This window comes from Colletotrichum abscissum (genome assembly GCF_030869225.1).
Source record: "Colletotrichum abscissum strain IMI 504890 chromosome Unknown Scaffold_70.1, whole genome shotgun sequence".
Taxonomy (NCBI): Eukaryota; Fungi; Ascomycota; class Sordariomycetes; order Glomerellales; family Glomerellaceae; genus Colletotrichum; species Colletotrichum abscissum.
In genome coordinates, this window is record NW_026850515.1 from 91,153 (window position 1) to 105,762 (window position 14,610).

Sequence of the window (14,610 nt, forward strand, 5' to 3'; positions counted from 1 at the left end):
GTGCCCGAGTCGGCCAGTCCAGATGGGTGTTGAAGCATCGACTTTTGCGAGTTTGTTCAGCACCAACTTTGAAGTCCGGGTCTTCCGTGGCGGCAGACTGCCCGAGTCGAGGCAAGAGCACCGAAGAGCCGGGGAGGCTAGGTAGGTATCTCAAATCCAATGGAGGGGCTCACGCAGCCACGCCAGACCGGCTCATAACGTTATCGGTATTTGGCCACCCATCGATTGTCAATTACTAAGCAGGACGCAGCCGAGCCGAGGCGGATCAATGCTTGTTCCGTCATAGCTCCCTCGCCGAGGTGATTTCCGTATTTGGAATGCAAGGTCGACCCTGAGCCAATTGCCGCCCCGGTCTCTCTCAGCGCAATCTTTCCCAATCACCAGTACGCGAATCACCCGAATCACGCCAGGCTGCTCGAGACTTTACTGCAACCCGCTACCAACAGATACGGATACCTGCTCCAAAGTACCTTGAAGAGGGGGGGCCGCAGCCCGGCCGCGGTCTCATTCTATCAACGTTCCGCCGCCGTCACCACGCGCTATCGATAAGGAACTACCCCGCCACGGACCGTGCCCCTCGAGGAGCTCAGGTCAAGCAGGACACGGCCGCCCCACGGGGTGACGAAATGCCCGCCGTCAGGAAGAAGACGAAGAAGCAGCGGCGCGAGAAACGACAACTCGACATTGCAAGACGGATACTCGAGGAAGAGGCCCTGTCGACACTAACACCGCCCTTGCCAGCCATGGATCCCCAAGCAAAGCGCAACATTGTCATCGTCGGTACGTCTACTACACAACAGGGTCGTCTTCGTCGTCGTCGCCACTTTAAGTAGACTGACATCAAGGGCATGGCCACTTTGCAGGTGGCGGCATCATCGGTTCCACAACGGCCTACTTCCTCACAAGACACCCGAAATACAACCCTGCCCTCCATCGCATCACAATCCTCGAGGCCACTGCCATCGCCTCAGGCGCCTCTGGCAAAGCGGGCGGCCTACTCGCCCTCTGGGCCTACCCGTCTTGCCTCGTTCCACTCTCCTACCGCCTGCACAAGGAGCTCGCCGCGGAGCACGGCGGCGAGAAGAGATGGGGCTACCGGCGCGTCAATTGCGGCAGCTTCGAGGCCCGCGTCACGAAGCAGACGCTCGAGAACATTAAACAAGCTGCCGTGAAACCTGAGGCTGTCGTGCCTGGCGCCAACGAAGGCGACCAGGAAAAGGGGTGGGAAAGGCTGCCGAAGCAGGACGAGGCCGCCGAGGCCATGTTGCGAGATTCGGGCGGCGTCGTGCCGGGGGACCTCGACTGGATCGATCGGGCCGCCGTCGAGACGTACGCCGAGATGGGCAGGCCCGGAGCGACGGAGACGGCGCAGGTGCATCCCTACGACTTCACCACGTCCATGGCGGCGCTGGCGCAGGAAAAGGGCGTCGAGGTGCGGACCAACGCGCAGCTGAAGAGGATTATCTCCGGTGAGAGCGTAGGCGGCGGCGGCGGCGGCGGCGTCAAGAGCGTCGAGTACCTTGATCGCGAGTCCAACGAGACCCGGACGATCGACGACGTGACGGACGTTCTAGTGTCCGCGGGGCCGTGGACCGGTCGCCTGCTGCCGCGGTCCAAAGTCACGGGCCTGCGGGCCCACAGTGTCGTCTACAACGCCGACGTGAGCCCCTACGCCGTCTTCACCAGCATCAGGCTCCCGGCCGACTTTGTGCCGGAGCACCGGGTCAGCAAAGGACAAAAAAGAAAACACAAGCGCGTCGTCGACCCGGAGATTTATGCGCGGCCGTATGGCGAGGTGTATGCATGTGGTTCGTTGCCCCCTTTCCCCCTTCCCGTCCCTTCCCCTTGGACATATTTCAACAACCAAACCCCAAGTCATCAAAGACACAAAGCTTACGGCAATACTCCCCACACTCTAGGCGAACCAGATGAAGACGCACCCCTCCCAGACACAGCAGACAAGGTCCAAGTAGACGAAGCCAACTGCGACGACATCATCTCGTACATCGCCACCGTCAGCCCCGCCCTGGCAGCCGCCTCCGTCAAGGCGAAGCAGGCGTGCTACCTGCCCCAACACGAGTCTGGCCCCCTCATCGGCGCGACATCGGTGCCGGGTCTATGGCTCGCGGCCGGCCACACGTGCTGGGGCATCCAGAACGGTCCCGCGACGGGAAAACTCATGTCCGAGTATATACTCGACGGCAAGACGGCCAGCGCCGATATCTCGGAGTTGGATCCGAGGCGGTATAGAGTCTAGGTGGTCTGTGATATTTAACGCAGACTTGCAGTAGAAGCGCAATTTGGTACTGGAACCGTTGCTGCATGGTATAGAAAACATGGTAAAGACGCATGATTAATGAAACATGAATAGTCATTTGAAAAAATCATAAAATCTATTATGAGGTTCCCCTAGGATACTCGGTCCCGAGGACAATATCTCTGACTATGCGTACCTCCTAGTGCAAGAGTACCAAGTTGGTTATGGCACCAACAAATGCAACCTCTCATCCCATATCGTTATTTCCGCGCCCAAAAACTCCCTATAAAACTATCGATAGATGCCAACCCACTTTGTATCTTTTTGGAGGGATGAGGACAAAAAAGTTCGAGCTATGTCAGGCTAGGTACCTTGGTGAAAGTGAGGTGGGGGGTACGCCAAAGAGCTCGGCACATCATCACCCCGGACATTCTTCCGAGACCTAGCCCGGGGAAACTACCCCCACGACCGTGATCGGTGGGAAGGGGGACGTTTACCCCACCATGTGTCACGCCGGGCACAAAAAAAGTTGCCCGCACGCTGAAATCATTTCTCATGAGTGCATGAAATCATGAGAACGAGGAAGATTGCCTTCCAATTAGAGGGAGTTCTCAATGTCCATGACCTCCTTGATGCCCTCCTCAATAGAAAGGGTACGGGCCTTCTCCAGACGTCTCAGAGGCCGTCTTGGGAAGCCTCCGTAGCCGTAGTAGCTCTGGATGGCGCCCTTGGTGCCCGCGATGGCAGCCTTTGTCAGGAACCAGTCGCCCCGGCTGAGCTTCTTCTGGAGCTCAATGGCCTCGTCCCTCTTGCCCTCCGAGTAGAGGTTCCACACCTTGACGCAGACCTTGGGCATGACATTGGCACCGCCGGCGATGATGCCGCTGCCGCCGCTGGCGAGGGTCTGGGCCGTGAAGTCGCATATGCCGCCAAAGGCCATGTAGCCGGAGCCTTCTGACCAAGGGGTCTTTGCGTTGGTGGCGAGGGCTACGCGGGTGAGCTTGCCCGTGTTGCCGCAGGTGAACTTTGTGCCGACGATGTTGGGGTGCTCCGCCAGCTTGATGAGCAGGTCGCTGTCCATGTCGATGCCGGAGACGGCGCCGGGGTAGTTGTAGAGGACAAGGGGGATGGGGCTCTGGTCGGCGACGGCGATGAAGTAGTCGTAGATGGCCTGCTCGTCCATTTGGGCGCGGAAGTACGAGGGGGGAAGGATGAGGGAGTAGTCGGCGCCGACCTCGAGGGCGGCCTTGGAGAGCTCAATGGTGCCGCGGACACTGCCCTCGGTGGCACCGAGAATGATGGGGGTGCTCTGGAAGCCGGCAGCGTCAAGAGCCTCACGGGTGGCCTTGGTCACGGCCAGCTTCTCCTCGCGTGTGCAGTGGGCAGCCTCTCCGTTGGAACCCATGACGACCAGACCGGCAAGACCAGCCTTGGCCAGGCGCTCGGCGTGCTTCTTGATGGTAGGGATGTCGAGATCTTCCGTCTCGGGGTCGAAGAAGGTCATGGTGGGGGCGTAGATGCCGACGGGGAGGGGGCGGCGAGCGCCACTGCTTCCGTTGGAGACGGTCATGATGGGCTGGTTTGGTGGGTGAGCTGGATGAATGAGAGAGCTGTGAGCAAAGTGTGAGTGAGAGGGGTAGGTTGTAGAGGTGAAGAGCACAAGAGAAGAGTGGTGTGGTTGGTGAGTAGAGGTGAGAGGTAATACTTACCAGAGAGACGAGTAGAGGCCGGTGTTGTATTTATAGGAGGGAGAAAGAAGAGAGACGACGAGGAGGACGGGATGATTTCCGTGAGCTAATGGGCTTGTTCCAGTATCAGCAAGCCCGCGTGGGGTGGGATGAGTCTAGAAATAAATATTTGACATGTCGCGAGGGCCTTGCTCGTGTGGACATTGGCCCGAACTATCGAGCATCGTGTAGACTCAAAGCCAAGACCGGAGAAGCTAACAACTGCACAACGGGGCCACCTTGGGACGCTCCCTTGCACCCCCAGTTGGGGGAGGGAGGGGGAGGGGCAATCGGAAACTAGACGAGAAGAACGCTAAGAGAAATGGAGAAGGGGGTGGAGTGTGCAGAGAAACGAGGTGCATCGCCGGTACTGCGGCAAGCGGTTCCTGTTTCCAGGTAGCTCAACAATGAGGCTTTTGGTGTCCAATTCCTACTCTTTGATGGCCCGCATTAGCCTACTAGGATAATGATGGTCAATCTCACATATTTGCAGATATCTTGAGTGAAGATATGGACAGCATTGGTGAGGATGAAGTCGGCTCGCTGCGTTTCAGTCCCACTTTGAGGAGGAATCCTCTGGGCAGTGCTCTCAGTCATGGCGGGGTATTTGCAGACTTCGAGAAAAGACAGTCGTCACACGTCACAAGACGAAGGAAATCCGAGACAAGCAAGGGACTTCCCTTGAAGCTCCGATCCATCCAACATCGCCCACCCACGTCTGTGGTCCGTGGGCTCCGGTAATAGACGGTAGGGAAGATGCATCTGCTGTAAGCTGTAGCCCTGTGTCGTGGGCAGGATCTGCTGGGAAGATGGATTGCGCCAATGCCACGAGATCTGCACGGAGGCAACCAGCACAGGGCTGGGTGGTGTCCGAAATCTGAAATCGCGCGTGGAGGGCAATACCAGACGGTGATGAGAAAGATGGCATTATTGGGAGAGCTGTCGTCTGGTCATGCAGCACAAGGCCAGTCAAGCCCGTCTTGAGCATTAGCGCTGAACTGGGACATGCACAGCTGCAGGCCGGAGGGTGCCTGGCAAATCACCCGGCGATTGGTAGCCCAGTCTCGGGTTTGCTCGCCCGTCGTGCATGAGTTGAACTTTTTTCCGTTGTCATCTCTCTTTTGACCTATCGACACCGCCAGAAGTGTAGACGCACTAAGCGGCATATTGGAGACGAGGAAAGTGACGAGAGCCACGGCGGCAGTGGTGTTCAGCTCAGAAGATACTGAAACCCTACGGTCAGCATCAAGAAGTGAATTCGGTAAGTTGTCTTGCTGTGTATCTGGAGACGAGCCAAGTAAGCTATGCTCTGTGCCACCGATGGCTTTTCTCTAAGCAAGTCCGGATCGCTACCGGTCAGCTCCGATGACCGCAGCCTGTGGCCGGCGGGAGAGAACCGGTATGGCCACTGAAACAGTAGGGCATCTAGCAGATGGCGCAGTGCATCGCTGTAACCTCTTTGCAACGATATGTGAGAGGCTGGCCGGCGATACGAAGCATATGGAGTGGCATGGATTTGTGCGTCGTTGAAGTGTTGGAGAAGGTTGGAAGTGATGGAGATGGAAGTCAGATGAGTGGACGGAGAAATTACGTCCAAGATGTTCCTCCAATAGGAAGCAGAGAACTACGCCTGGCAGGGTAAGTGGGGTGTCTTTGAATGAGTGGAGGTACCACGGTACCTTAGCTTCAGAGTTGGAGCAGGCACGGAGGGGCACGAGGGGTCTAGCCATCGGCGCTGGAACGGAATGGACGAGCGAAAGGACATAATGTAGGTAACAAGACTCGCGATCAATGTGAGATGCATGTAAAAAGGCGTTAGGTAGTCTAATATTCTGAAGAACCTTTCAAGGTTGGTGTGGCCTAGAGTCTGCGCTACGTTCTGGTGCAGATAGTATCATGAAAGGCTTCATGTTGTAAGTATTGAGTTACATAAGCTACTAGGCATCTACTCCTTAGACTCCAATTCTCGGGTAAAGTCGTTCAAGATATTGCATATTGCTAATGTCGCGGGCAATGAAACTCAAGTTGGTAGACTGCTGGCCAATACAACCACAGTCTTTAGCCGGTTGAAGAGGGATTAAATATCGAATTCTGCAGGCGATGTATCGTGTGCAGCAGGTAAAGGATCCCATCGCCTAATTTTCTTCGGAGCAGGATGCCCTGGTGCGCGTTTCGGAATGAATATCACTGCATCAGCCGTAACTGCCTGCATACCGTCTGTCAGAGGGGTTTCACAATCGAGAAATTTCCTAAACGCACTCTGTCCAGCGAAATATGCAGTAGCAGAATAGTCTTATGGCCTACGGATACCTTGGTGGTTTACTGAGATATCAACTCACTCAAGGTACCTTGTCTCATGTATTTCATACCAGCGGTCATCCATGTCACGAGTTGTCGCGGGGCAGATGGGGCGTGGGGGCGGGGAATGGGGCCAGGAAAAAGATACTTATACCAGCACTGAGGTTGTGTCTCCCCGGGCGGGCGAAGGCTATCCAGGTAAACTTCGTCAAGTCCAAAATCAAAAACTGAGAATATTGGCTCCTTGAATCATTTAGCTTCCGTTTAGACAGACGATTGTCCAACATCATTCTTGCCCGCTCTCGGCTCTCAAAAGTTATGGGATTGAGTTGTGGTACGAATACTCTAAACAGGGTTGATTCTTCTATGAAATGGTCTTCCCAGCCAATGGGTAATAACCGGCGTTAATTGCTCTAACCAGCCAGCAATTGATCACCCCGTTTAAACAAATTGGCATTATTCTCCTTGGCCGAGTCCACACGTTACTAGGCCGACTACTAGCACAAAGTGAGGTACACAAGCACACCCGTTGAACCCCAATGGAAGAACGGCACGACGCTGCCCCACACTTGCGATTCCCACGGCCCCTCCCCCTCCCCCTCATTCCACTTTTTTTGCTGCCCCTCCATGTTTCTCTTACTCTTCAGTCACGAAACTGCAACTCCCAGATGTCTTCACTCTGGTTATTTCTCCGAAATGAGAAGGCAATGCACAGAACAAATTTCAAAGAAGAATTGACTACAGAGTTGCCCTGGTATCATTGGAAGCCCATGCTAAATCATGAAAATCCGGCAAGATGGCGTGGCGGCGCAGCCTCCGTCTTGGGCTTGAATCGGCCGGTGCGACCCTCCGAACACCGGCGTCGACGGCACCGTGGCTTCGGTCATGCTCGGGATGTGTTTCCAGAAGCGGCAGCATGTTTTTTTTTCTTCTCCTACATTCTTTCCCCTCTAGGGACAAATTTCCATTACTATAGTCAGAAGTTCTTTGCAAAATCTCTCATGATTCCGCAATATGCTCCCGATCCAAGTTGACGCTGGATGAACGCTGAAGAACCAACCATGCATGCGCCATGCAACCCGTTCGCTCTTCCAAAAGTCTCGCCTTTTTCTAACAAAACAAGCCAAGAACAGCCATCATAGCACATCATACCAGAGACTCCCTATAATTGTCTCCATCAGACTATCTGAGCGGATAAGTCGAGCGTCTGGGCTGGGGGAGCTGACGCACGGCGGAGTGCGGGGCTGATAAATCCCTCCAATTGTCTTCCCCCCTCCTCTGCCCCTCAATTTTTCCGGGCCCAGCTTTGTCGTGGAGTAGCTACGAGACGTGACGGAGACGAGACGGGAGCTTCTCCTTGGTCGCCATGCCACGGCGAGCTTCATCCTTAGAGAGAGAAAATTATTCTTGGCCTGCCCATTATTATCCGTTGCCGCTCTTGTTCCGTGCTGTCTCTCGCTGCGTCTCGCCCGAGCTACTTGTGCTACTTTGCCCATTGACACGTTCCCACCCCTCTATTATATAGACCGTAACTTTCGCCGTCTGTTCTGGCTCGTGAAGTTCCTCTTCTCCATTCCCTCCCAAACTCTCCTCTCCCCTCCTCTGTATCATTTTCCAAACCATTGAAAGAAAAGACGCGACCAAAATGGAGCCTCTCAACGTCTTGATGGTAAGCCAATTCAGAATCATCCGGCTCAGTTCCACGTGCTAATTTCATCACCAGGTTGGTACCGGAGAGTACACCACCGGCTTCGTCGGTGGCGGTGCCTCTGGTTCGGACAAGAAGGTGGGCGTCGTCGGCCTGACTCTCTTCGACCTGAGGAGAAGAGGCAAGGTCAACCAGCTGGGCATGGTTGGCGTCAACGGCACAAAGTTCCCCGCCATTAGTACGCAAAACACCGCTATCCCGAGCCAATATAGTCAAAGTGACAATGCTGACCTGTGCGTGAAGGGGAGCATCTCCACAAGAACATCACCCAGGCTTACAACGGCCTGGACACCTCCTTCGACTCATACCCCGCCAACGACAAGAAGGACCCCGACTCCTACAAGACGGCCATCGACGCCCTCAAGGCCGGCGACGCCATCACCATCTTCACCCCCGACACCACCCACTACCCCATCGCCCTCTACGCCATCGAGCGCGGCATCCACGTGCTCCTGACCAAGCCCGCCGTCAAGGACCTGGAGCACCACCAGGCCCTCATCGAGGCCGCCGACAAGAAGGGCGTCTACGTCTTCATCGAGCACCACAAGCGCTTCGACCCGGCCTACTCAGACGCCCGCTTCAAGGCCCAGAAGCTCGGCGACTTCAACTACTTTTACAGCTACATGTCCCAGCCCAAGTCCCAGCTCGAGACCTTCAAGGCCTGGGCCGGCGTCGACTCGGACATCTCTTACTACCTCAACAGCCACCACGTCGACATTTGCGACTCCATGGTCACCCAGCAAGGCTTCGTCCCCGTCAAGGTCTCCGCCTCGGCGTCAAAGGGCATCGCCACCGACCTCGGCTGCGACCCGGCCACCGAGGACACAATCTCCGTCCTCGTCCACTGGGAGAAGAAGGGCGACCCGTCCAAAAAGGCCACGGGCGTCTACACCGCCAGCTGGACCGCGCCCCAGCGCGCGGGCGTCCACTCGAACCAGTACTTCCACTACCTCGCCGCCAACGGCGAGATCCGCGTCGACCAGGCCAAGCGCGGCTACGACGTCGCCGACGACTCGGCGGGCCAGCTCATGTGGTACAACCCCTTTTACATGCGCTACGCGCCCGACGAGGACGGAAACTTCAACGGCCAGACGGGCTACGGCTACATCTCGCTCGAGAAGTTCGTCGACGGCTGCCGGCAGGTCAACTCTGGCCAGCTCAAGCCCAAGGATCTCGATGCCAAGGGTCTGCCTACCCTCAAGAACACCATCGCCACCACGGCTATCCTCCACGCCGGCAGGAAAAGTATCGACGAGAACCGTGAGATCAAGATTGAGGTCAACGACGGTGTCTGGAAGCTGGTGTAAGGGGTTTTGTGTGTTGAAGGGATGACGACCTTGTGTGGATGACCTGTGGATATGTAAAGGGCTTATATACCATCTGCTATTTTACGCTGAATGAAAATAATTCATGACATGAATGAGATTACGCTTTGATTGCGATGAGATTTTAAGCCAGAGTTCTATCGATCGTGAAAATGGGATGTCCAGAGATTTGAACCTCAGTGTAAGTTCACACATGAAGGTGTGCGATCCATCATCACAGGAAGTTCTCATCCGCCCTTACGAGCTTGACCTATCAATTGGACAACAGCCAATGAAAAGCGCCAAGCGACCATCTCAAATAGTCAATCGCTTCTGAGAAAACATTCTCCAGCTTCAAGAGCCAGAACTAATAATGGATAACAACATCACAAATCTGAGTCGATTCCTCCATGGTTGGCGTGGGATGAATCATCACAGCTTGCCGCGCACGTCTATCTATCTAGCCGAAGGGCTAATCACTCTTTCGCAACCGCGATCTTCATCATCCAACCCTGTGCTGGGCCGTAGTCCCCACGATATAGGTCGAACCGATACAAGAGAAGCCAAAAAAGAGTTCACCCCCCCGGTGCTGAACTGGGGGCTACATCTCTTGGTGCTCATGCTGGGAACTCGAAATATCTAGTGCTTATGCTGGAATTCGAACTCGGGTACTTTCGTATGCGCTTAGCCTGTTGTCGAGTAGGCTGGTTGGCGTAGATTTTAATTGTTGACCATGAACCACTCCACCACGCAGTCCAGTTTGACCTGACCCCCCCGCCTAGAGGAGCGCCTGCTGTTGCTGGTGACGAGAATGGTATTGAGGGGGCCTATATGGGCTTCGTCTGTGGTGTATTGTGATGTTCAGGGCGAATATACATGAAGACGCAGGTGGGATGTGCCACGCGCAAGGCACCTACCTGCCTACTTTAAGGTATCGACAGCTGCGTGAGAGGCAAGAACGCTGGAACACAGATTGTAAAGATATCGGCGTTTCTTTTACTGCTTATAAACAGTGTGTCCCAACGAACGGCTATGATTTGAAAGAAATTAACACTCAAAAATGTTGATACGATGATAGAGAAGGTTTCAGCATGGAGAGAGTCCTAAAGCTTCTCAGGCGATATCCGCGAGAAGGTTCGATTAAAACCATCCATGAGGACTCGACCTTACCCTCCTCTCAAGAAACCTACCCAGAACGCCTTGAATCTGTCGTAATTTATAATAAAGTTAATGACTACGAAAAAATAGAGATTCCAAGGAACTTGAATACCTCAAGTACGGCACGGAACTAAAGGCATCACATTCAGGTGAGAAAGACGAATCTCGGTCAGATATCGGTGAATCTCGGTGTAAATTCCAGCACCCACACGTCGAACCACGCTAAGCCCGATACGAGCCAAGTGGCCCCTCCTCCGATAAGATAAGATTAACAAAAAATTCGAGAAGCGGCAACTTGAGCAACCTCTGGCCAAACTGCTTTGCGCCCGGCCACCTCGTACCTCGTTAATTCTACCTTACCCAAGGCACTCGTGATCCCGCATCCCACCACCTCCTTCACCTTTTCCGGAAAAAAAAAGACAATCGGCTCACAATGGGTTCCGTCCTCCAAAAGAAGAAGCGCCGCTCCGGCCGCGCCAAAGTCAAGACAAACAGGCCCAAGAAGCTCCTCAACCCTCTCGGCAACGACATCATCGCAAAGAACTGGTACGCAGACACACGCAGACACACACACACACACACACACACACTCGTCGCCCCTTTGAACTGCCCGCACCTCGACGTCCAGATCCCACTACCGAGAGAGAAACACAATTTGTGCTGACCACCCATTGTCGTCCAGGAACAAGAAGGAAACCCTCACCCAAAACTACCGCCGCCTAGGCCTCACAGCCCGCCTCAAATCAGCAACAGGCGGCACAGAAAAGACGCTCGCCCAACTCGAGCAAGCAAAGACCGCCTCCTCCTCCACCGCCGCCGCCAAGCGCGACCCCTTCGCCATCTCCACAACCGAAGAAGCCGTCTTCGAAGAAGCCCGCGTCGAGCGCGACGCCGACGGCAAAATCATCAAGATCCACTACGCCAGCGCCAATAAGCGTCCCAACCCCCTCAACGACCCCCTGAACGCCCTCGAAGGAGGATCCGACGACGAAGAGGAGAACGAAGAGGAATGGGGTGGCATCGACGACGAGAGCAGACCCGAAGTCATCCGCCTCCTCGAGAAGGAAGCCGCCCTCCCCGAGATCAAAAAGCCGCGACACATTAGCCAGCAGGAGAAAGAATGGCTCGAGAGGTTGATTGCCAAGCACGGCGACGACTACGATGCCATGGTGCGGGATCGCAAGTTGAACCCCATGCAGCAGACGAAGGGCGATATCGCGCGCCGGGTGAAGAGGTTTACTGGCAAGGCGTAAATCTTTTCGGGAGAGGAGACGCAGTGTAGATGAGAAGGGGGGGAAATGAAAGGAAGGAAGTAGAGGGGAGGGGAAGAAAGCATTTACAGAGAGGGAGGGCATGGAAGGAAAGAAAAAGTTCCAAAAGGAGTCGTTCATATTACATGTTGGTCGGTGGTAAGAGCCTGGCCATAGAGGAAATACTGTCGTGTCCCCCCTTTGCGGAGTTATGGCGTTTTCAGATCAAATTTTTTGGCATAAAACACAATATTCCACATGTTCACTACGAAAGCAAGCTGATCATTTTTCATCATTGACTTTTAATCGTCATGTCATCAAATTTGATGTCTACCTAGAGAGAGCTTCATGCCTGGTATCTTTGCGATTACCTTTGTTACAAATGGGACGCCAACAACACCCCGTAATCCGGAAAATAAAAATCCAAGCCCATCTATGTGAACACTGGACAGCACAGTCCGTCCGCCTTCGTCAACCCAAAACCGGCCTAGGTTTTGCTCGGGCTGTGGCCCTGCCATCACAAATCCTTCACACTGGAATACTATCCCATTGAAAGAATATGATATTCATCTTAGTGCATCGTGCGATCGTAGGGCGCGGAAGGGAACTGCGCCGGCCGGTCGTCGTCGTAAGCAGGCGCTGCGCCATACGGCTCAGGGGCGGAGTACGGTTGTACCGCTGCCGCGGGGCTGGTGGAGGTGGGCCTCTGGGGATGAGTTTGAGAGTGGTACTCGGTCTCGCTGTCGAACATGGCACCGTTCTGGCGCGAGGGGAGGGATCCGTAGCGGTTCGGGTCGTCATCCTCGCCGTAGGCCGAGCTGCCGGCGCCGTAGCGACTGTTGTAGCTGTTGTTGGCATATCCGTGGTTGCCGGTGGCGTTGCCGCCGTAGAGCGTTGTGTTGTCGTCGTTGTGGTCATCCATCTGGACGGGGGCGTATGCCTCCTCGTCGTGGGGTGCCATGGAGAAGGCGGCCTTGTCGGGGTCGATGTTGTCTCCGCCGAGCTTCTCCTTGTCGTAGCCGGGGAGCTTGCCGTGGAACTGGTAGTACTTCAGAGTGTACAGACTGACAAAGGTGCTGCCTCCGAAGAGAAGGCTGCCAAAGTGCTGTTAGCATCATTGCCTGAATAGCTGCGATCCACATTCTCTGATGACTTACCACACGAAAACACCCAAGCCGACAATGGCCTTGCTGAGCTTGCAGCCGTCACCGCACTGGTTGGCCGTGTTGTAGGCGGCCTGACTTGCGAAGGCAGAAAGCCAGATGATGCAGAAGCATGCATCTACGATGGCCATAGCGTAGGGGTTGGCCAGTTTTCTCGTTCTCGGCCACCGCGGCGCCATAATCAGGTAGATCCACGCTGGTAGCGAAAGGAAGCACTGCGATGCGACTGTCAGCGATTTGCATACCTTGCCAAAATACAGGACTCATTTTCCTGTCAGGTTGCCTTACCACTCCAAAAGTCCAGCCATTGTTGCCGACGATTTTTGCGTTATCGGCTCTAAACACTGCAATTTCCAATGCCCAAATGGCGAAGGACAGAATGAACTGGAAGATGTGCAGACCGAGCTTGACGCCGGGGACGTATTCCGGGTCAAAGTCGAGGTTTCCGAGCATGTTTGTCGTCGAGTCGTCGAATATGTCGGGTTTTTTGGTGATCTAGTAGGGTTTCCCTACGTTTGTGATCGAAAGGGGGATGTTGGATGAGAGGAGGTTGTCAGCTATGCGACTGTTGCTCCCCTGGCCTTTTTTCCCCTTCTAAATAAAGATCAAACTCAATCCGGCTCGGCAACGGGGTTTGGCGAGACAACCCAGGGATCGGAACCAGTGGACGGGGGGGTTTTGGGGGGCCAATCGATAAGGGAACCCGCTGTAATGATGTAAGATAGGTAGCTCGCTGGCTTGGGTTGTTCGGGTTGTGGGAACGAGTGTCGAGGGCGAGGTGAGATGCTGTTCGTTGATTGTCAAAAACACTGGAAACTATCCGTGAGAGAAAGCTTGGAGGTATGTGAGTGAGGTGAGGTGAGTGTGAGGAAGATGGGAGGTAATAGACGGGAAATCAGAAACAGAAGGAGCAAAGTGGCTTTTGGGGGACGCGTCTGCCTTTTCTTGTCTTTAAAACGAAACAGCCCCAGCTGGCCTCGAATTGCGGCAGTGACGAGACGTGGATTCAGTGGGCAACGACTCGTTCCCTCTTACCTTACTGTAGCAGTGGGCGGTGGAGTGGACGCCTGGCAGAGGTGTGGGTCCAAGCCGCGCCTGAAGCTCCCGTCATCTTTGGTCTTTGCCATCCCTGCCTTGCCTTACCTTAGCAATTCGAAGTTTGCTGTGAGTTAAGGCAAGGTACCTTGAGGTATGTAATCATTCCACATTGCACTGCAGTGTACTCCGTAATCATCTTCTCGTCTTGATACCAACCTTGAGGCTTCAACCAGGATCCCTCCTACGGTCATTTTGCAGCCCCGATGCTGCGGAACCTCTACGCGCAATGGGACGGACACCAATGCGAACTCACGGCCCATGATCCAAGGACACTCCATGAACGGATGGATTCCACACGGGCACACGGGTTGGGATGAGGCAGACTGCGGAAACTTGGGTTGAACCAAGCCACTCAACCGCTGGGTTTACACTGCGCCACTGCGGCCCAGGCAGCGAATTATCGTCCCTCAAGTGCGACCAGCTGAGCAATAGATCCCTGCACGCCACGCCTCCCCGAGCGAATAGTTCGAACCCGTCTCTTTTTTTACCTTTTCTGTCCCCTTTGCCCTGTGGCCCTATGGTTCACCATGTGTCCATGTACTTGGTGTCGCCGCATGCTAGCCAAAGGGACGACGTTCAAGGTACAGAGAGCCTACCGAGGGGAGGAAGCCACGCACCAGTTCAATGGTATGGTGCCTTTTCGTATT

General features: G+C 54.8%; 6 protein-coding genes across 6 annotated transcripts; 4 read left to right on the forward strand and 2 right to left on the reverse strand.

Annotated features, from left to right (window-relative positions):
• Positions 1 to 626: 626 nt before the first annotated feature.
• Positions 627 to 2,257, forward strand: CABS01_15608 (FAD dependent oxidoreductase; the record flags this gene model as incomplete). The annotated part of the gene is made up of 2 exons (XM_060548942.1): positions 627 to 780; positions 864 to 2,257. The coding sequence occupies 2 exons, from the start codon at positions 627 to 629 to the stop codon at positions 2,255 to 2,257; spliced, it is 1,548 nt and encodes a 515-aa protein (XP_060391138.1).
• Positions 2,258 to 2,855: 598 nt separating this feature from the next.
• On the reverse strand, positions 2,856 to 3,827 carry CABS01_15609 (dihydrodipicolinate synthetase; the record flags this gene model as incomplete). Its single annotated transcript, XM_060548943.1, has 1 exon — positions 2,856 to 3,827. The coding sequence occupies one exon, from the start codon at positions 3,825 to 3,827 to the stop codon at positions 2,856 to 2,858; it is 972 nt and encodes a 323-aa protein (XP_060391139.1).
• Positions 3,828 to 7,927: 4,100 nt separating this feature from the next.
• Positions 7,928 to 9,297, forward strand: CABS01_15610 (oxidoreductase family protein; the record flags this gene model as incomplete). The annotated part of the gene is made up of 3 exons (XM_060548944.1): positions 7,928 to 7,951; positions 8,006 to 8,168; positions 8,234 to 9,297. 3 exons carry the CDS (start codon positions 7,928 to 7,930, stop codon positions 9,295 to 9,297), a joined length of 1,251 nt encoding a protein of 416 aa, XP_060391140.1.
• A 1,588-nt stretch (positions 9,298 to 10,885) lies between these two features.
• On the forward strand, positions 10,886 to 11,705 carry CABS01_15611 (ribosome biogenesis protein Nop16; the record flags this gene model as incomplete). Its single annotated transcript, XM_060548945.1, has 2 exons — positions 10,886 to 10,998; positions 11,135 to 11,705. 2 exons carry the CDS (start codon positions 10,886 to 10,888, stop codon positions 11,703 to 11,705), a joined length of 684 nt encoding a protein of 227 aa, XP_060391141.1.
• A 568-nt stretch (positions 11,706 to 12,273) lies between these two features.
• On the reverse strand, positions 12,274 to 13,318 carry CABS01_15612 (uncharacterized protein; the record flags this gene model as incomplete). The annotated part of the gene is made up of 3 exons (XM_060548946.1): positions 12,274 to 12,796; positions 12,860 to 13,080; positions 13,154 to 13,318. The coding sequence occupies 3 exons, from the start codon at positions 13,316 to 13,318 to the stop codon at positions 12,274 to 12,276; spliced, it is 909 nt and encodes a 302-aa protein (XP_060391142.1).
• Positions 13,319 to 13,738: 420 nt separating this feature from the next.
• Positions 13,739 to 14,038, forward strand: CABS01_15613 (uncharacterized protein; the record flags this gene model as incomplete). Its single annotated transcript, XM_060548947.1, has 1 exon — positions 13,739 to 14,038. One exon carries the CDS (start codon positions 13,739 to 13,741, stop codon positions 14,036 to 14,038), a length of 300 nt encoding a protein of 99 aa, XP_060391143.1.
• Between the last annotated feature and the right edge of the window lie 572 nt (positions 14,039 to 14,610).